Here is a 23704-nt window from a genome sequence, read left to right as displayed (position 1 = left end):
ATTTTATAGTTAATAGTTAATCACTTAAATAATTTCAAGTTACACTTAAAGGTGGTTTCTACATAATCATAAGTCAAAATTTTTTCAAAAATTGATTTTTTGGGAAATTAGATATTCTAATGTAAAGTATAACGTTCTTTCTGTTTGCTCATGCTTTTATACAATATTTACTATTTTAAACAGAAAGGTATAATTTTAGCGCATAGCAACGGCCATAGCAACCGTTTTATTTTTTGAGTTATTATCTTAAATGTACCTTAAAACTTAAACTAGTACATCTCTTTTGCTATTCTAATGTTGCTTTGTACGTCCAAATTGTTAAATATTTAATAATTTTAAGTTATGTTGTTGCAAAGTGAAAACAGTGAAATTAATGTTCGATTGGTTATGGCATTTCGAGAAATTGGTAAAGGGCACAAAGCGATTAAAACATTTGTATGGTGTATGAATATGCAATCAACATCTAATACTGCCTTTAGAAATACTAATAATAAAATATTTTCTGCATACGAAAATTCTGCCCTAGAAAGTATGCATAATGCTGCAAATGAAACAAAAAATGCAAGAAATTGCCCCAGGTATGCATTCTTGCCGTGTATCGATTGATGGAACTTGGCAAAAAAGAGAACACTCCTCGTTGAACGGTGTAGTGACAGCAGTAAGCAAAGGAAAGTGTTTCGATCTTATTGTTTTATTAAAACATTGTAGACAGTGTATAATATAGGGTGGAAAAAAAGTGACAATAGAACACACAAATCGGAAAGTTGCACATAATTGAAAAATTAACATCGAAAGTCATCAGGAACAATGGAATCTCCAGGTGCTATTGATATATTTTAGCAATCTGTAAATCAAAATAAACTAGTTTATAATGAGTATCTTGGAGATGGAGACACAGTTTCTTACAAAGAAGTTGTTTACTTCAAACCCTACAAAGCACCTGGTAAAAGCATTTGGTATTACACCTGTTAAACTTGAATGTGTTGAACACTTAGGATACTAGTACAAAATATAAAAATACCTCTCCACCATTTGGTGAAAAAGGAAAATTGACAAACAATTCCATCAATTCAATAACAAATTATTATGGTTTTGCCATTCGAAGAAGTCAATGGAAAAATTTAATGAAAAAGTGGATAGGTGCTATCCTTTATCATTGTACCAACTTTTCTAACTTAGATAAGCGCCGCAAGTTTTATCCACCAGGAGAAGAATCATGGTGTAGTTATAATAAAACACAACGAGAGGATTAGTTTACCAGAGTGGATATTTCCTATCTTGACGAAGATTTTCCAAGATCTTTCAAATTATGACCTTCTTTGCAAGTGCATCCACGAGGAAACTCAAAATGTTAACGAGTTCTTGAATAATATTATCTGGATGAATTGTCCTAAGCAAGTCTTTGTAGAAAGATCAATTCTACAGTTAGGTGTATATAGAGCTATTCTTCAATTCAACGAAGATCAATTTTATGAAAAAAAAATTTTATTTTCTTTTTCATAATTTTTTTTCATAATTTTTATAATTGTTTGAAAAACTTGGAATACAGACGGGTGTCTGTTTTAATATTATATCTGAAAAAATGAACCGACACAGCATCTAAAACTTACTTATTACAACATCAGAAAAAACTAAAGCAAAAAGAAAAAAACGATATGGTAGAAAAAAAGTTTTCTACCATATCGTTTTTCAAGAAAATTGTCTCACGAAAAACATCATAAATTTTAAATTAATAGTGATAACTTCTTGAAATTTTTAGGGCTTATTTATCTAGTGTACTGCAAATGCCTGAGTTTTTTACAAATAAATTTAGTTTTTGTAAGTCGTGGTTAGGGAACTAAAATTAGAGGCCTAGTGGCAGATTTTTCGAAAATACAGTTGTTTTGAAGCATAACTTTTACTAGAAGCAAAATCTTTTGATAAAAAAACTCACGCACTAGATACAGGTAGCACACACAAGTATACCAAGTTTAAAAGTAAAATAAGCTTGTACTCATAAGAAATTGTGTTTCGAGTAAACTCTATTTTTTGGGGTTATTTTGACTTTATAGGCCTCTATGTAATCATCAATATATTTTTGGAATTCAAAAAAATATTTTTTTTACACATTCTGTACCTACTTTTGAAAAAATTAATGAATAAAAAGTTTTGATTACATAGGAACCACCTTATGTTGTTTAATTGCAACTTCTCCTCAAACTATTGACCAATCTTACGCACTTCTCTCCCTCGCAAGCTAATGGAACAATCTGCGTGGCTGCATCAGCTGGCAACCAAGTGCTTGGCAGGCTCAATAAGGCTTTTCGAGGTCAAAGTTTTGCATTATGGCGCACACTGTATTTTTCGTACGTTCGCCCGCATCTACAATTTTGCAGTACAAGTCATCGTTTTTAGCTCAAGACAAAGCCAAACTCGAGCAATCCACAAAACATAATGCCACCTTAAAACATCCTGAAAGTACAACTTGTTCAAAACAGAGCTGAAAAAAACAACTTCCTCACCAACCATGTTGTAAAATCATGGAATTATGTAACCGAAATGGCGGTGAAGGCAAAGTACTTGAACAATTTCAAACACGAACTTTCTCTGCTCTGGTATCTTCTCTTTAGCTGAAATCGAAAAACTGTATTTTTATAATAGTGAGACCTGGTGTGCAGCGCTTTGTCAACAACTTATAAATTTTGTTGACCATAAATAAACCAAACTAAAAAAAAATTTAAAGCAATTTTAAGTACCTTAATAGGTAGTTTTTAACAATCTAAATTTTTTGACTTAAGTAAACAATAAAAAACTCGGAAACTACTACTTTATTTATGTCATAATTGAAATGCAAGAAACTTTCGATTTAAAAAATGATTCTAAATCACTATATTGATGTGGTAAATTTGTATTCAGAAGAGTATTTTGCGCAGATTATTTCTGATAATTGTAGTAATAAATAACACCATTTTTTTTATATTAGCAATTTTCAAGAAGACAAAAGAATACAGACAAGCCGCATCTGTTATCCCTATCTTCAAAAATTCTGGGGAGCGATCTGATTCATCTAACTACCGTCCCATAAGTCTTCTTCCTATCATAAGCAAGGTTTTTGAATCTTTAATTAACAAACACTTAATTTCTCATCTTGAATCTAATAACTTACTTTATGACCATCAATATAGATTTCGATCTTCTCGTTCTACAGCTGATTTTCTAACAGTAATAACTGACAGGTTTTATCGTACATTAGATGAAGGTGGAGAGGTTAAGGCCATCGCTCTTGACATTTCAAAAGCGTTTGATAAAGTTTGGCATGCTGGTCTTCTCCATAAGCTTTCTTCTTATGGTGTATCCGGCAACATCTTTAAGATCATTGAATCCTTCCTTTCCAATCGTAGCATAAAAGTTGTCCTCGATGGACAACACTCTTCTTCTTATTCTGTAACTTCAGGGGTTCCTCAAGGTTCTATCCTTGGCCCTATACTCTTTTTAATTTACATTAACGATCTTCCAGATATTCTCACATCTAAGGTGGCATTGTTTGCTGATGATACTACTATTTATTCTTGTCGTGATAAGAAACCAACACCCTCTGATTGCCTGGAGGGGGCATTTGAGCTTGAAAAGGATCTCACTTCTGCTACAGCATGGGGCTCACAGTGGCTGGTGAACTTTAATTCAGATAAAACTCAATTTTTTTCAGCCAATCGTTATCGCAATAATTTAGATCTTCCTATATTTATGAACGGTGATGTACTCGACGAGTCACCTACTCTTCATCTTCTAGGATTAACTCTTACTTCCAATCTTTCTTGGAAACCATATATCAAATCGGTTGCAAAATTAGCATCTGCTAAGGTTGCATCTCTTTATCGAGCTCGCCACTTTCTTACTCTGGATTCTATTCTCTACCTCTATAAATCTCAAATCCGGCCTTGTATGGAATACTGTTGCCATATCTGGGGCGGATCTTCTAATGATGCCCTTTCTCTTTTAGACAAGGTGCAAAAACGCATTGTAAACATAGTTGGACCTGCTCTTGCAGCCAACCTTCAACCATTATCACATCGTCGTAATGTTGCTTCTCTTTCTCTTTTCTACAAATACTATAATAGGCACTGCTCGAAAGAGCTAACGTCTCTTGTGCCATCTACTAAAATTCATTCTCGTGTTACTCGTCATTCAATTAAGTGTCATCCTTTTTTTGTGACTGTTCCTAAGTGCTCCAAAAACGCTTATTCGTCTAGTTTTTTTCCTCGAACATCAGCTCTTTGGAATTCGCTTCCTTCATCTTGCTTTCCTGATTCATATAATTTGCAATCTTTTAAATCGTCCGTCAATCGTTATCTTGCTCTACAATCTTTATCTTTTCTCTTACAGTAACTTCCAACTTTAATTAGTGGCTGCTTGCAGCCTTGTTGGAAGCGAAGATGTTTAAATAAAAAAAAAAAAAAAAAAAAACTGGTGTTATGAACTTTCTGATGCAAATACAAACGATAATCACTAAAGAAACATTTTTGTATGAGATTTAATTCTTATAACCATAAATTGTAATTGTAACATAATTATTTTAGTTAAAAAAACAAAAAAAATAGATTAATAGAAAAAATATTTTTTGATAAAATTGAAAATAAATTGTTTTCAGATTATTGTTAAATGGGAGCAAAAATAAATATCGTTATTAAACTGCATGTTTATAAAGTTGTATACATATTTTTTTCATATTGCACTTTATCTTTGCTTGGTTCAAATTGTGCTTCAGGTTTGGCTTTTTCTGAGATATCTGGTAAACTTAGATTTTCCGTAATATCTTGAGTTGCAATTGATTGTTTAGTTGCAGACTTTTCAATTTTTTTTTTTTTTAATAAACTCAAAAAGTCATCTTTTTCTTCTAAAAAAACTTCTTGCTTTTCATTTTTTTTAATTTTATTTTTAAGAGAAACATTTTAAGAACCAGAGTCTTCAAAACCTTTTAATTTTTGATTGGATAAACCAAAATCTTCTGATTTTTGATTGGATGAATCAAAATAAGAACTAAAACAAAAGCAAATTAAAAATTTTCTTAACTTTGAACAAATACTTTAAGACAAAAATTTTCAAATTTTTACCTATCAAACTCATTATTTTTCAGGAGATTCATCGTCGCATAACACATTGTCTTATGAATGTTCTTGTCATATATTAAAATACTTTATCAACGCAATTGTTACTTTTGATTTATTAGTCACATTGCGTTATGAAAGCACGGTATTAAATTTAAAGAGTATTGAAAAACAACGGCATCTTTTATTAGCATACGATCGATCCGATTTTTGTAAACAGTAAGAAAATCGTAAAGTTTATTCCTTTATAATCGAAATTTAATCCTTTAAAGTTAAAGAATCCTACAAAGTAGCCGAGAAACTGAAAAAAATATCATTATTTTCATTTACAAAGATTTTTTTCGTCACTTATGACCTTTATTGAACAACTCGGAATTAAAAAGTCACCGGTAAAAAATAAAATATATACCATTGATACCTCTCCCACCAAACCCTCATATCTGTTATTGAGCAACTCGGAATTATAAAGTCACCTGTAAATTAAAAATATACTATTGGTACCTCTCCCACCAAACCTTAATATCTGTTATTGAACGGCTCGGAATTGAAAAGTCACCGGTAAAAAAAAAAAAAAAAAAATAACATTGATACCTCTCCCACCAAATCTTATAGTCCCTTCACCCAACACCAACATCATTACCACTTGTATTCAATTACACACCATTACAACCCTTATAACTCAAATGTTATTTGACCCAGATATTCGACCCTTTAAACAATCTTGTTTAATTAAACCATTATAATTTATCATCACCCCGTGTACACATCTCACCCTTAGTACCACCTTGTTCATTTACAAAAATTATAAAAGTCTTTTACCTCATACCACTAACTAACACACCTTTAATACCTTGTTTTAATTACCTTTTTCAATGTAACCATTATAATTTATTATACCACCCCACCTTTAACCGCAACCGGCTCTCATTATTTATGGTCATAAATCTTGATTTAAAAAAGATTAAAAAAAAATAATTAAATATTAATTAGGCCTAACAACAAACGTTATTTAATTGAAAATTCAACTTTCGAACAAAATAACTTCGACTAAAAATTCTACAAAACTTTCGAATTTTATTATTATGTTGACAACAATTTTTTTTTGAAAGAAACAAAGATGGACGAAAACTTAAACAGCTGAAAATAATTGACATAAACATAAATTTATATTGTGTAAATCGAAAACAAATATAATTTTAACTTTTCATTGCAAAATCTATAAAATTACATAAAAATAAATACAAAAAACATTGAACGAAATATTTTCTGCATAACGTTACAAATAATTTTAGAGTTTCAAAACTTCTAAAAAATATTTAAAGTTAAATCATTAAATAAAATATAACAAAAATTTATCTAGTTTTTATTTATCTTAATTATAATTATATATTTCACGAACAATGAAATAAAAATATAATTAACAAAAAACAAAAACAAAAACTTCAAAAAGGTTTTGAAAAAATATAATCATATTAGAATTATTACTAATAAAGTTATCTAATAAAAATTATATATATAATACAATAGTTATATAATTATTAAAACTAATAATTATATATAATATAATTATTAAAACTATTTATTAATAATATATTTAATCCTTTGAATAAAAAATTATCCTTTAAATAATTTAGAAAATTAATGAAAAATTTTAAAATATTATTAAAATTAATTCGTACATTTTAAAACATTTAACTATAAAATAATATATTAAATATTTAATTTACTATTTCACAACTATTGTTCATATTTTATTTAAGATATTAAACTTTTTTTTGTGTTATAAAGTTTTTTAATTCATCGAGGTTACGAAAATATTTTTCACGGTACTTGATCCACAACGACACCTTGACATTTAAACAACGAATCCATTCACAAATATCTTCAATGAAATTGATGTCGTCGTGAAGTTCAAGATCTAATCCTTCACAAAGATTAATCCACGGAAGAAAACTTTCTTCAAAATCTTTTTTCGTTATTAAATAACGTTTGATCGACAACTCTTCAAACTTATCTTTCGGTTTCCATCCTTCGAATTTAATTGGACAATGAAAGCGAACATTGCGAACATTTGTTGAACATTGAATTATAAGTTTTTTTTCTTCATCACTTAAAATATTTTTACCAACATATAACTCCCATAACATTCTTCCAGATTTAATGTAATGATTTACGAAATAATTTTCACAAGAAGTTTTGTAAGAAGTTTTTCCATCGTCAATCGAAATCTTCCACTTTTGTTCATCGACGATTAATTTTATTTTATCAGTAAATGATGATTGACTTTCATAAAAACATTCAATGAATAAATTAAAGTAATAAGTTTTAAGTTCAGGACCGCACCATCTTTTCATTACTTTTTCAATGAAAAGTCGATATTTACGAAACTGATAATCTTTTATATTAAGTCTTATGTTTTGACTTTGACGAGATAATTTAAGTAGACGATCTAAAGAAAAAGCAATAATTAAATATAAATAAACAAATAAATAATAAATTTAAACAATTATCGGAATTAATAACAAATGCATAATATATATAATGAAATATAATCAACATAATGATACATATATTTATAAATATAAAATTTATAACATAATTTTATAATAAATATATTTATATTTATAATATTTACATATTACGTATAAAAAGATATAAAAGAACAAAAAACCATTAAAAAATATTATAAATAAATGCATTATATATTACCTAATAGTATTTACATTAATATTAAATTGATACAATTATATATAAAAAGAAAAAAAAAGAAAGTTTTAATTAAACAATTTTTTACTAAAATTGTAAAAAATATTTTAATTTTATTAATTTAAACATAATTTTTATCACATTTTTTAAACTTCGTTTTACGATAAATATAACATATTTAAAATAATGTAAAAAAAGCAATTTTTCAACATAACTGAGATGTTAATCGATTGTATATTCAACAGACTTCTTTTTTTTTTGTAAATTTCTAAATCTAAGAGTTCATCTAAATAATACAGTGACATTCTAGAAAGTAAATTGAAACTTTTTTTAGCTTACAACAGTTTTTATAAAACCCTGATAACCTTTTTAACTTTGGCATCTCTGAATACAGTAAATATTTGAAATATTTCATCATTAATATTAATTTAAAAAAATACTTCCTTATATTCATATTACTAATAAAATAAATTAAAAAAGTAAAATTTAACCACGTAATGTAATAATTCAACAATCAAAACGCGTTCCATTTAAACCTGGTAAAAAAATGGTACTCTTATGATGAAATCTTTTTGTACTAGCCCGTTTCCTTGGTTTTTTACACACACACAAAAAACGACGTAACTAGACTTTGCTACAAAAATAAATAAATGCTTTTGAAAAGAAAAAAGCAAAAATAAGATAACAATCGATAATTTAATCAATCATTATTATATGTATTTCAAGTATATTTTTATGAATTTTAAATATTTACTGTATCTCTGTATTCAGAGATGCCAAAGTTAAAAAGGTTATCAGGGTTTTATAAAAACTGTTGTAAGCTAAAAAAAGTTTCAATTTACTTTCTAGAATGTCACTGTATTATTTAGATGAACTCTTAGATTTAGAAATTTACAAAAAAAAAAAGAAGTCTGTTGAATATACAATCGATTAACATCTCAGTTATGTTGAAAAATTGCTTTATTTCGATATATTTAAAAAAATAAGCTGAAGTATAAATCAAACTATTACAATTATTTATGAAATTCCAATGCTTACTTTTTTTAACCTTTTTGTATTTTTATAATATAATTTACTCAATAAAAAAAAAACACAAGCTTGTTATCAACAATTCCATATAATCGTTGTAAGTTATTGTTTTGTAACAATTCAAATTTAGTTTCAAGACATAAATTTCTAAATAAAAACAAATGATAAATTCATATTGAAGTATACTTACGACTTGAAAAGATTAAGAAGTTTTGTTATCAGTGTTAATTAAAAACAATGGTAACAATATGAGATTTTATATATTTAAAAACTCGATCTACAAAACTCGATCTACAAAACTCGAACTACAAAAAATCTTTTGACAAATTCGAATAAAGCAAATGAAATTCGAAACAGCCGTATTGCTAATAGATATCGTAGTTTATTGTAACTACCGCAACCGTTAAAAAAAGTGACTTTTCATAACAAAATTTTTTGATCGCATTTCATAAAATGACTATAAATCAAGTTTAAAGCTTGAAAATATGTTAACTAATAATTTAGACATTTTCATTGGATAACATAAACTTTAAAGATTTTTTGCTTTAATAAAATAATTTAAAAACAATAAAAACATTCATTACGTCATTATTGTAATTTAAAAGTCACTAGAAGATAAATAAAATTATTTAATAACAGAAAAAAAATTGTAAATTATTATAAATTACTTTATTAATACCTATTAACAAACAAATAGTGATAAAAAAAATAACTTACATATAATAAATATCGAAAAAATATTTACCTAAATTAAATAAACGTAAAGGCAAGACGAATGAAACGACATAAAACACTATTTTAATTGTTGCTTTTCTGATGTTCAGAATTTTTATCTGTAATTGGGTGTTTAGTGAACATTACGGACGTATAAAAAAAAGACGAATACAAAAAATACATCCAATTAATATTAAATAAGTGTGTCAAAAAATTACTTTAATGTATTATTTAATGTAAGTTGATCATTATTATTATCATTAACAAACGTTATTTATTAGTCTCTAAGCTCTATCTTTCATTACTTTCAAAAAAAAATAAATAATAATAATGTTGAGTGAAAACTTGAATTTTTTAGTTCTCAAGTTCTTTGGTTTTAGTTGTAGAAATGTATAACAGTTATGCAATAATTTGGTTTTTATACAAAAACATTCTCTAGCGTACTACTCTTTAAAAAAAAAACAAAAAAAATTACGCAAAACAATAGTGGCTATAAAAAAAGCAAACCATCAACTTAATTGAACAAAACATTTTTACAACTGTTGTATGACATTTCTACGTTAATCGAAATAAAGTTAGCTTAATTTATATTAACGTTTAATTAATAAAAAAATTGCCGTTCCCTCATGATATTTGTGAGATTTTACAAATAAGTAAATGTCCATTACTAGGTTAAAAAATCAGGCAAAACACATGGAATAAATAAGATTTTATACAGAATATTTTGAATATTTGAAGAATAAAATGATTTTTAAATAAATTAAAAATCATTTTATTCCCTCAAATAAAAAATTAAATTAAAATTCTTTAATTTGAATTTAAAAATAGTACATACACACATATTTATGTAAATATATATATATATATATATATATATATATATATATATATATATATATATATATATATATATATATATATATATATATATATATATATACTATGCATAGGTTGGGGAAATTTGGTCTGAGAAAATTAGACAGATAATGTCAGATTCAATTAAATGATATCTTGTTTAAATAAATTTTTGAAATCAGATTGAACTAGTGCTTGTATCTAAACAAGCAGGAAAGTCAATCCATAGAAAGTTTTATTCAGTAGCAAAAAATTTTCTATGGAATGACTTAATATGAAGTATTAGTTACGATACTAAACTAATATAATCACCAATGTGTCATATGTGGAGGGTTTGATGTAAGCTGTTTAAAATCTAGTTATAGACATAATACATTTTTTTTTTTATTTGCTGTTTTAAATCCAGTTTTATTTCAACATTTAATATACAAATATTTTTTAAAACAATGTCATACTGCTTTTATTCTAACAGACTTAGCAAGTGCTTCGCTAGCAGTAGATTTAAACTATTTGATGAAAGTAGATTTAAACTAGTCAATGACAGTAGATTTAAACTGTTTGCAGAGAGTAGATTTAAACTATTTGACAACAGTAGATTTAAACTATTTGATGACGGTAAATTTATTCAGTGCAGAGGTGTGGTTCTATTGCTCATTGCATGTTTATAATGTCTTTAAAAATTTTGCAGCTAAACCGAAGTAATAATAAGTTGATAAATAATAACTTTATACTTATATAAAAATTCACAGTTTTGCATGTCAATATGAGAACGTATTATTTAAATTGATTATCAAGGTAAAAATTGATTAAAATACTTGGTCAAGCAGATTAGATTTTTATTTCAACAGATTTGTAATATACACATAAAGTTCTAAAAGTATCTGCAAACAGTTTCCGTTGACATTTTTATTGATTTAGATTTTGTTGAGGGCCACTGTGACAGCCACATAAATTTTAAGTAAAAAATAAATAAAAAACAAATTTCGGTTTAAATTTGTTTTAAAAGTTTCTTGTCAACCAGCAAAAAAAAGGTTACAATAAAAAAAACCTTAAGTAAATAACTTTAGAATCATTTTATATCAAATCACCTAATGGCTCTGAGGTGGTACCTCAGGGTACCACCTCAGATTTGCCTACCCACAGATTTTATGAAAAACTTTGCCTACCCACAGATTTTATGAAAAAAACAAAATCTCAAAAAGTTCAGCTTTATTGGCTAGTATGTTTAAACGTTAAAATTTGATAAAATATTGACCGAAATTTAAAATTTTGGTCAAATTTAGGCAAACCATAAGATTATATGTAAAAAATGTTATCACCTGAAATTTTGTATTGTGATTTTTGACCCAAATAATCCATTTCAAGCGATAATTTTTTTTACTACAATCTTATGTCAAAAATCATTATAATCTACTGTATCTTCCAGAAACTCAAATTTCGACCTGTTCAAAAGATATGATTCAATTATAAATTTCGAACAGGTAGGTCAATCAAGCTAAATTTTTCAGGTTTTTTTTTTTTAATGTTGTTACTCAAAATATAAATATTTTGAGTAATATAATATAAATAAAAAGTTATGCAATCATTACTATCATAACAACAAACAGTATTAATCTTAAGAAAAAACATAAATGATATTATTGTGATCTGTATCAAGTCACGGAATTATTTACTCATATAACATAAATAGTATAAGTCAATAGAAATATATTACTAGAAAACATCAATCAATTATATTAATAAAAAAAAATAATCCTGATTAAGCAACATGGTTATAGATAAATTATCGCGATGAATTTAATGCTCCTCACACTGAGTAGCTTAGCTCTAGAACAACTGACACTGTTGTCACTGTTTTTGTGTTTTTTAATCTCCTATTCATTAAGTCAACTATGTGACTCTAATGTACTGTAATGGTATTTCAGCAGATGTTTTTCATCTTAATACTGAAAAATGTGAATCCTCAACATTCTTTTGGATTCAGGTAGGAATCGAAAAGAATGTTGTGCACCTTCTATTTCTAAACGTAATGAATGAAATATTCATCTTTTTTATAAAAACAACTCACTTAGAAACTTTCATTTTTTCCTGCAAACTTTTATTGTAATATTGAAGATATTCTGATACTGATGAATGACAACACTCTTACCCAACCCTCTGATAACACTTTTATTAAGTCATCATTTTACAACACTCTTACTAAGTCCTCTACTTTACATCATCTTGGATTCTTTTTTATTGTACATCTTTACTCTATAGAATCCATATATTAAAGAGCTTGCGTCTCTTGTGCCATCTACTAAAATTCATTCTCCTGTTATTCGTCATTCAATTAAGTCTCATCCTCATTCTGTGACTTATCCTAAATGCTCTAAAAACTCACTATTCCACTAGTTTTTTTCCTCAAACATCAGTTCTTTGGAATTTGCTTCCTTCATCTTGCTTTCCTGATTTATTTAATTTGCAGTCTTTTAAGTTGTCTACAATCTTTATCTTTTCTCTTCCAGTAACTTACAACTATAAATAGTGGTTGCTTGCAGCCTTGTTGGAAGCAAAGATGTGAAGAAAAAAAAAAAAAAAAAAAAAAAAAAAAATATATATATATATATATATATATATATATATATATATATATACATTCATAGCAAAGTTACTATTTGCAAAGTTTGCTACTCATTTATGAGCACACAAAATTATGCGCCTTAATCAAAGTTAATAAATCAAAGTTTATATTTTTACTTTAATACAAACTTTTCGATAAAATAATTTATTTCGAAAATAGTACATTTGGAGCTTCCATTTTCGAAAATTTCAACCAGATATCTACAATATTTAAATTAGCAACAAGTTTATTTTTAATGGAAATCAGTGCAAGATTTGTTCAACCTGTCCTAACCCATTGTTGATCTTAAATAATATTTGATTTCGAAAAAGATCTCTCGGCGCTAGCTACTGTTATTGGTAATGTAAGAAGAATTCTTAATGCAATAGATACTTTTGCGTAGATTTCATTCAAATCATTTGTGTACAAATATTTTATAGCATTTTCAGGATCCAAATTTTCAGTAAAATGAAAAAAAAGAGAGGTTAATTCAAAGCTTAGTTCCTTGCCAGAAATATCATTTTTTCCATTTTTAGATTCTTTTTCTTTTTCCAATGCGATGCAATGAAATTTTAAATCATCTTTTTTAACAGTTGAGAGTTTTTTAATATCAAATAAAAAGCTAAAAGGTGCAATTCCAGCATTAAATATATCTTCTATTGCAATAGTAGCACATTTCAATATTTTATTTATAAAACATTTTGCTTTTACTTTTCTTTTGGACTGTTTTTCAAAGTTTTGTTCATCAAAAAATCTCTTTCTTTTTCTAACTCTTGAAGCAGATTCTGCTGCAAAACTTTCTTCTACATTTAAAAAAGAAGCAAGTTCTTGTGTAATACACACAACAGAGTCAAATTTTTCCTGTTAGTAATTTTCCTTAAAAAAATTAATCTTTTTTTTGATTGCTTCCAAAGCCTCTGAAAAATTTGTTGGTGCTGATTAAAGTTGTTTGCTAGTTTAATAAATTTCAAATAAAACTTTATGCCAAATTACGATAGAACACAAAAAATTGAAGCTTGTTATTTTTAAAGCAACAGACTCTGCTGTGGTTTTTGCAACTGTTTCATTAGTAGTCTTGGCTGCACCTGCTCATAAATTGCAGTGCAGTGCTTCATAAATTTTTGGCATTTCAAATTGAAGAGTAATCAACAGTATTTATAGCGTTGAGATGGCTTTCTTATCTTGTATCATTTAATGGTTTAACTGTTAAAGATTGACACTTTGATTGCAAAATTAACCATCTTTTTGTTTATGCAGAAAAAAAAAGTAAACTTGATCAATTATATTAGAAAACATAGAAATTTTAAGTGAACATCTCACAGAATCAACAACTACCAGATTTAATGTGTGACTGCAGTATGGAATATAAACCGCTCAGCTGTTTTTTTTAAGAATAAAAGCTTGCTCACCATTTCGTACACATTTGCACCATTGTCATAGCTCTGTCCTATTATTTTTTTGTAATTGAATTGCATTGGAGAAATCATGTATGGAGGTTTTGACTGACGTAGTTTCCTTGAGAAAATATATATATAGTATGAGCGGTTTTTCTATGAGCAAATTTGAGGTGATTTGTTAAGTATAAATTGAACGCAAAACTTTTGTAAAGTTTTTTAAATGAGTAAAAAGAAAGATTTTAAAATTGTAATGTTGTGCTGCCTGCGAGAAAATTATAGTTTTCCACTGATAAGCGATGTTTTACCAGGGAGTCAAATATCTTATTTGAAAAGTCATGTCCTGTCGAACCTTTAATTAAGTAAAATCCAAGAAAACTTTAATTAATATGAATTTCAATCTTACTCTCTACATCAAACTATCGAACCAGCAATGACATTTGCTCCTGGTGACTAATGTCTGGTGTACAATCAACAATACTTGAAAAATACACAGACTTTTGGACATTTGAGCAAATTTCAAATTTAATGGATATGCCAATCAAGTCAATGATTTCATTCTGAATATCTTTTGCAAAATAGTGAACAGAATTGGTTTTTATCTTTGCTCTCAACAAATATTTTTCTATAACAGGATCAAATTCAGCAAAAAATTCTAAAATTTTAAAAAAGTTTCTAACATTATTTTGATAGACTTTTTCACAAGAGCCTCTGAGTGGCAGATTTTGCTTTGCCATCATAATAGTTAGGGAAATTATTCTTCTAATTACATTGTATCAATGTTCTACTTTAAATAAGTTTGTATTCAAAATTTTATCAATTAAAGTGATTTTTTGTAATCTATTTTTTAGATCCATCCACTTGCTGTAGCAGTCAAAATAATCGAGAGTTGTGTCTTTTAAAAATTATATATGGAAATATGGCACCAATCATTACCACCATTATGAGCCAACATAATAGGATTTAAAAAAAAAATTTACAACAAAAACAAAAAACTTTTTTAGCTTATTTTGAATAAACTAACCACGTTCTATGATTTTTTTCACCATAATCCATGATGCATTAAAAAAAACGATTTGAAAAACTCAAATTATCAACATTTCTTGGATGGTTATTGGAATCTTCTTTGAAACTGTTAGGACCTTTTATAACAGCATCTTGTATGAAATCATTGGTTAAATTTTCCTTCCAATCGCTAATATCGTCAAAGCATACTGAGGTAGCACCAGTTTCAGTCAATCTTTCAATTGTTTGAATAGTTTCAATTGAATTAGTAGAGTCAGTTTGGTTTCATTTTCAGAATCAACCAGATCTTGAACTATTGGACTTTCTTCGACATTTTTATCATGATCAGTTTTTGATAGAAATTTTTCTAAGATGTTAGATTTGATTTCAATTGTTCCTCTTTTCCTAGACATTTTTGTTTAAACTCACAACCTGAAGGTTTTCTTTTCGCCATTATTTCTTTTAAAAGAAATCAATAAATATTACATAATTTTATAGCAATAATTAGATAACTTTATATCAAAATAAAAAAATAATTGAGATTCTCAAATAAGTAGGCTTTCTCAGGAGATGCGTGCGGTCGCACGCCTTAAATTACCAAGCATATATTTTTTTGTTGATATCTTTGCCGCGATTTTTTGCATATATTAAAAATAGCGCATTTTAAAAACGCGCTGAAAAAAACAAACTTATTTGTCATATTATTTTATTTTTCATACTAATAATTTAATATCATAGTTGAAAAATGAGAAAATAAAAACATAAAAATAATATATATATGGGCTATTTCATTTTTAACTTATTTTAAATGCTTATTTTAAATGCATAAACTTTACCAAATATTTGCTTATTTAAACTTTAAATTAAACTTTTAGCTATTTTATATGAAAGCTGTTAGTCTAATGAACAAAATAAGATAAAAAGTTTAATTTACAACAAAAAATCGAAAGTCCTTTACCCAATCTTTTAAGAAAACCATTTTAGATTTGGATTTGTTTGATCCAAGGCTCCAGTAGCAGTGTTTAAATAAAAACATCATTTGATACCAAAATGAAGTAAAAGTTTGTTTGGAAAAAATCTCAAAGATCAACTTAAAATCACTTTACAATAGCCAAACTGTTAATTTATCTATCGTAATCAGTGAAAGTTAAGTACAACATATTTCTTAAATTAATAAGCATAGTGTTTTTTTTTTGGTGCAGGATTTTGGAACACATAAAGAAAATATCGTTGAAAAAATTTAACTAAAATGCTACTGGTAACATGTAACCCAGTACAACCTGCCTCATGTCCTACTGCCTTGTAGGATACACTTTTTTAGGCAAAGGCTAGGAGAAGCCAACTCCGACATAAAACACCTCCTGCCTTGGGGCTCTTGATTGAGTAAAGGCTTAAAATGGCGTCTTGATAAAAAACACTCATCTTGGGCAGATGTTAAATGCATCCGACTACTATCTTGTAGGCAAAGTTTCCAAGGCAAAGATTTAAGGGGTAAACAGATTCTATCTGTTGACCAGCCTCGCACCCCTTCTTCATCTATTAGGCTGGCGCAGATGTAATTTTAATACAATGTTCCTAGTTTAGGATGTTGAATGCTGGATCTTCTTGACTCAATGCATGGGTTTTGCTTGTGTCTCGGTTTTTATGACTAGGCAACTCATTATATTACCTCCAAATGAGGACACAGCTCTAAAACACAGTTTTATGATTTTTCTGAGGCCGGCTGGTAGTCAGGTTTCCCTAACTCTGAGGTAGCTCTCAGAGAGAATTAACAGTGTATTTTTGGTGTGCATTGTCAAGGCCACATTTGGAACCCTTTGTTACAACTTAGGGTTTTTTAATAGTAATAAGGTAATTGCATGGGCTATTAAACAGTGTACTGAGTATAATCAATGCTTTGAGTCAAGTTCTTTAACAAATTTAAAAATGAATAAAGTACCAAAAACAATAAAACACAAAAAACCATTGTCATAACCAAGTTCTCTAAAACTAATATTCTCATTCACTAATATTCGTGGTCTTCGAAGAAACTTTGTTGAGTCTTATCTCTTGCAAAATTCACCAGACATACTTGCTCTTAGTGAGACTAATTTATATTCAGCTGTTTCATCTTGTGATCATAACGTTGATGGTTATCTATGATGGTTATCTAATTCGTAATTGTGATCATAACGTTGATGGTTATCTTGATGGTTATCTAATTCGTAATGACTCCAATAGTCACATGCTTGGCTGCTGACAAATGTGCTTCTTACATAACTTCGTGGATTCAGGCTGGCATGGAATCTTTTATTCCCTCTCAACGATTCCAGGTCAAGCCTTACTCTTCTCAATGGTTTTGCTTCACTGCTATAAACCATTCTGAAAAAGGTTTTGTCTAACGCTAAAGCCCGCTATTCTCAGGTCACGCAATCTCGTATTTCATCACAAAAATTAGGTTCTCATGACTCCTGTAGAATCTTCAACAGTATAAATAATAAGGGCAAATCTATTATTCTACTCTCTTGTGCTGTTCAGACTTTGCCATCTCACCTAAAGATAAAGCTGAATTGTTTGCTAAGAACTTTTCATCAATATCATCTCTTGATTCCACTAGTTGCGTTCGATTTTGCCGTCAAACAGGTTAATCCAATTTGCTTAACATTCGTATCACTCTAGCTTCTGTATCTAAAGTGATTTCCTGCCTAGACTCTTCTACAGATTGTGGCCCGGACAACATACCTGTTATTGTCTTGCAGAAGTGTTCTCCAGAGCTGTCGTCTATACTTTTAAAACTTTTTAACAAGTGCTTATCAGAGTCTTGTTTTCCAGACTGCTGGAAAGTGGCAGCTGTTATCCCTATTTTCAAAAATTCTGTAGAGCAATCTGATTTGGCGAACTATCGTTCCATTAGTCAATTAGCAAGGTTTTTGAATCTTTAATTAACAAATATAGTCTCTCATCTTGCATCTAATAACTTTCTGATCATCAATATAAATTTCAATCATCTCGTTCTACAGCTGATTTGCTACCAGTAATAACCAATAGGTTTTATTGTGCATTAAATAAAGGTGGAGAGGTTAAGGCCATTGCTCTTGACATTTCTTAAGCTTTTGATAAAGTTTGGCATGCTGGTCTTCTCCATAAGCTTTCTTATGGCGTATTATACAATTAGAAAAGAAGGATTATTGAATCCTTCTTTTCTAATTGTAGTATAAAAGTTGTCCTCGATGGACAGCACTCTTCTTCATATTTTGTAACTTCAGGGGTTCCTCAAAGTTCTATCCTTGGCCTTGTACTCTTTTTAATCTACATTAATGATCTTTCAGATATTCTCACATCTAAGGTAGCATTGTTTGCTGATGATACTACCATTTATTCTTGTCATGATAAGAAGCCTCTCTGATTGCATGGAGAGGGCATTTGAGCTTGAAAAGGATCTCACTTCTGCTACAATATGAGGCTCACAGTGGCTGGTGAACTTTAAGTTAGATAAAACTCAATTTTATTCAGCCAATCATTATCGTAATAATTTAGATCTTCCTATATTTATGAACGGTAACAAACTTGATGAGTCGCCTACCCTTCATCTTCTCGGATTAACTCTTATTTCCGATCTTTCTTGGAAACCGTATATCAAATCCAATGTAAAAGTAGCGTCTGCTAAGGTTGCATCTCTTTATTAAGCTCGACACTTTCTTACACCGGATTCTATTCTTCATCTCTATAAATTTCAAATCCGTTCTTGTATGGAATACTGTTGCCATATCTGGGACGGATCTTCTATTGGTGCCCTTTCTCTTTTAGACAAGGTGCAAAAACGCATTGTAAACATAGTAAATTCGAACTCTTATAGTGATTGCTTGCAGTATTGTTGGAAGCGAAGATGTTAAAAAAAAAAATACTTAAATTTACATCAGATCATATTTGCGCCAATGAATGGAAATTGCGCTAAATTTATTCAAAAATCATAAAAAGCATTACTTCACACAATTGGCGCAAATACTTCTATCAAGAAAAAGTAAAAAATACAAAAATTTTTATTAGCTACTCTGCATAAAATTTGGTTGTAGAAAAGAAATTATGGGACTGACAAATCCATAACTTTGTCTAAAAACGTATTTTATATAATAAAAAGAGTTTGATTAAAGCCTATACCTAATTTTGACTGGATTTCAATTATGAAGCTATATACCATTTGACCCTGTGGCTGGCCACTAATATTATAAACAAAAAAAAATTAAATTAAATAACAACAACAACAACAAGCTATTTTTTTTCCATTAATTGTTATTATTATTATTATTATCAAAACTATTTTTTTTTTTTTTAGATTATTCACCTTCCCAAGGCCCGAGGGGGGCCACTACAGTCGAGGAGGCTACTCATTTTTTTTGTGTTTTTTATTTTTATTTTTTTTAGTTGTTATTCGTGGTACAACCCTCTCTCAACTCTTTAACTCCGAAACACGAATCTTGCCGAGCAAGGCCGCTGCGCGGAGAAACTAAGTTGAGCGCGGTACTTCCAGGGACGTGGTGGGAGTCGAACTCCGAACCTCTCGCTTACAAAGCGAGCGCTCTTACCACTACACCACTACCGCATTTACAATAGTTTCGATAATAATAAAAATAGTAACAATAATAATAGTAATATTAATCATGATATAAGATGAAAAAAAAATTAATACCAATTGCAGGCCTTGTTATGAAGCGTTACGCAGCTCACATTTTGCTTGTGAAAAGGCAATTTGCCTACATGTTCAGCAGTTTTGCTCTTAAAGAATATTTAAATTACCTTTCGATGTTGTTAACTTGACGTTTATTCAGAAAAAAAAAAGTCATAAGTAAAAGCATTTAACCGCAATTGTAAACTAAAAGATTTTATGTTTTATAATTTTTTCGTTGTTGTTAAAAATTAGTTAAAAAAAATTAAGTGTTTTAAGTTTTATCTTAAGGAATGAAATACATAAATTTCTTTTAAAAATAAAAATTATTTTTTGTCATAATAGTTTTAAAAATGCACGATTTATTTTGATGTAAATATTTTATTAATAAGATATTTTGTTTATTGTTAATTCAATAACGTAAAGTTTTTATGACGTTCGTTTAATTTATGAAAATAAATTATGATCGTGAATATGTTATCGCTAACTGATAAATAATAAAAAAATCTTTATTGTTTAAAAACATTATTATAAAGAGTTCACAAAGTAAATGAGACAAAATTTATTAACAGTTAATAAAATAACCAAAAAAAATTGTAAAATTATAAGAAAATAAACAAATATTATTTTATGTTTTATGAAAAAAATATTTTTTTTAAAATAAAATTTAGTTATTTGAAAAAAATAATTAAAATGATTTTTCAAATAGGAAGTTAAATTTTATCTGTAACTTTTGTTATAATGAGAAAAAAAAACTGCTTGTATGATTTTTAACGCGTTAATAAAATAACTTTAATTAAAATGCGATACTTGAAAAGACGCTATTGACGCAATATAACTTCTAACAGTACAAAATATATTTGCTGAATTGAGTTACTTATAAATGGGTTTCACGTTTTCGTTACGCAGCGAAATCTCGCAACAAGGCCTGCAATTGTAGTAATAGTAATAATAAGTATGTTTACAATAATTACAATGAAAAAATAATAAAAATAACTAATATTGTAATGGTAGTTGTGAGCATAAAATTATTTATAGCAAAAATTTAATGATTTATTTAGGATGGTGTTACTCATACAGAAATCTGATCAAAGGAGTGACACTAATTTTTAAACATAGTATAAGTAAAAACAAGCAAGGACACACACTGAAACAAATGGACCGCAAACACATAGACCAAAGCACACAGAACATACACTAAAACAAACATGTAGAAATCATAGTTTGCAGGTTTTAATAATAAAAAATAAATAAACAAAAAGTACTGATGATAATTGTAGTAATTACAAAAAGAAAATTAGAAGAATATTTTAATTGTAAGGATAATATGCATAAAAGTTAGAATAAAAAGTTTTTCAGAATTTTTTTAAATTGGTATTTTAATATATAGTTTTTTGGACTCGTTTAAAATGCATACAAGGCTCCTGTTCCATACACAGACGCACTGATAAGCAATAGAATGTTTACCATACTTCTGGGTTTTAAAGAATGGTACATTTAGTTTTCCATTGAGTATATTTCTAGTAGAGTAGGAATGTAATAGCCTACTTTCTGTGAACAAGTTTATGATAGGAGATGGTAAGTTTTTATTTAAGGAGTCAAAAACGAAAAAGAAAATTAGCATACTTGACTAGCGCTAGAAATGTTGGAATGAAAAGATTTTTGAAGGACTTCAATGTATCAGATTTAATTGATTGGAAGTTTATTATTCTTATGGATTGACTCTGAGACTTTAGCAACTTCTTAATGCGATAGTTTCCAATTTGACCCTAAACTTGACAATAATATCTAAGATGAGATGAGAATAATGCATAGTAAATATAACTTTATTGACATAATGGCAAATTATCGAAAGCATACCGTTATCGCGAGAGTTTCTTGCTTGGTTCATTAATGTGAAAGTTCCATGTAAGATTACAATCAATTAATTCACCATGAAATTTAATAACTCTTGAAGGATATAGCCGTTTATTATTAATTTTGATTTTATTTTCAACATTTTTACAGAATTAGTTTTTTCTCGGAGAAAATTAGTTCTGTTTTTTTGATGTTGAGACATAATAGTTTAGCATTTAACCAGTGAACTATACCTTTTAGATCCGAATGAACATTTTTACATAAATATCGATACGATTTGTTGATGTGCAAAAGATTTGTATCATCAGCAAACAGATGAATTGAGGAACAGAGTTGATTAGGTTGTTAACGTAGATTAAAAATAAAAGAGGACCTAGAAAAGAACCTTGAGGAACACCACACAAAACTGATTTATTACTAGAATTGAAAACATTATTACTTTCAAATTTTTTTTGATCCGAAAGATAAGATCAAAACCAGTAATTTACATTACCGCAAATTCCATAATGTTTTAATTTAGAAATAAAAATACTATGGTTAACAGTATCGAAAGCTTTTTGTAAATCAAAAAAAACACCACAAACGGAATATCAACCAGTATCAAGAGCTTTCCTAATTTTTTTTGCTATACTTATTAATGCATGGCAAGTAGAATGTTTTGATCGAAAACCAAATCAAAAACCATTTAGGCAATTGAAAGAGTTAAGAAAAGAGTACACTCCAGAATACATAAGTTTCTCAAGAAACTTAATAATGTTAAATAAAAGAGACGTCTGTAGTTAGTGCATAAAGGTTTAGAGCTATTTTTAAATATTGGGATAACACAAGATAATTTCAAAATATCAGGAAATGTTCCATTTATAAATGTCGCATTGAATAGTTTAGAAAGAATATTTGAAATTCATAGTTAAAATCTATAATAATATTTATGGGAATGCTGTTTGGACCTAATAAAAAAGAGGTTAAAAAAATATAATAAAAAAAAGGGAAAAAAGGGGATTCTATATACAGGATAGCTATTTTTAGTATTTATGAACAAAAAATTAAAATCCTTCATATATAATTTTCTTTATCTTATTCTTTTTATGCACATTAGCACCACATTTAATGTATTTGTATACAATTATGTGCATATTGTTACACTATTCTTGTTAACTCTAAAAAATTATAAAAAAAAATGCTAGTCACTATTGCTTTAGAGGTCTATTATTAAATTCTATAGAAAGTGTTGAATTATATATATATTATATATAAAAAAGTTGCAAATTTATGCGTGTATTGTTATTTTGTTCTTGTTAACATTTGCAAATTAAAGAGAACATCAAAAAATTAGTACAAACAAAACAGTGTTGGTTTAATAAAATAACATTTTTTTAACAATAATTACATGACTCTGACCAACATTCTAGCTCCTATTATCAGTTAATAAAGAAATAACAAATCTAACTTTGATAAAGTTAGAAATAACTTTATCAAAGATGAATAAATAAAATAATCAAAGTTGTTTGCATTATAAAACCATGGTTGTAAAAATACTCTGAGGAAGCAATTAAAAATGTGTAAGGTTTACAAGGCGTGCTTTAGTATGCCGGCATGGAATAGGATCAATCCTGGGCTATACATTTTACATAATATTGCAAGAACTCTTGAGAACGAGATGTACAACTGTCACTTGCTTAGATGTGCTTTATTTTTGAAAATTTCTATGATTTAGATACATAAGTGACAAAGTTTATATATATATATATTGATGCACTATAAGAAAATATTATACCCTGAAGTGATATGTGAATTTTATTGTTTTCAAATTTATATA

At 28.0% G+C, this 23704-nt stretch overlaps 1 protein-coding gene across 1 annotated transcript in view; it reads right to left on the bottom strand.

Annotated features, from left to right (window-relative positions):
* Positions 1-6755: 6755 nt before the first annotated feature.
* Positions 6756-23704, bottom strand: part of LOC136076663 (NACHT, LRR and PYD domains-containing protein 6-like) — a 57212-nt gene continuing 40263 nt past the window's right edge. The window contains exon 5 of the mRNA XM_065789990.1: positions 6756-7533. Within this exon, the coding sequence (XP_065646062.1) occupies positions 6848-7533 (686 nt within the window). The 3' untranslated portion in view covers positions 6756-6847. The remainder of the gene's footprint in view (positions 7534-23704) is intronic.

This window comes from Hydra vulgaris, chromosome 02 (genome assembly GCF_038396675.1).
Source record: "Hydra vulgaris chromosome 02, alternate assembly HydraT2T_AEP".
Lineage (NCBI taxonomy): Eukaryota > Metazoa > Cnidaria > Hydrozoa > Anthoathecata > Hydridae > Hydra > Hydra vulgaris.
Note: the sequence above shows the minus strand (reverse complement) of the source record. Positions and strands in the feature narration are given on the sequence as shown.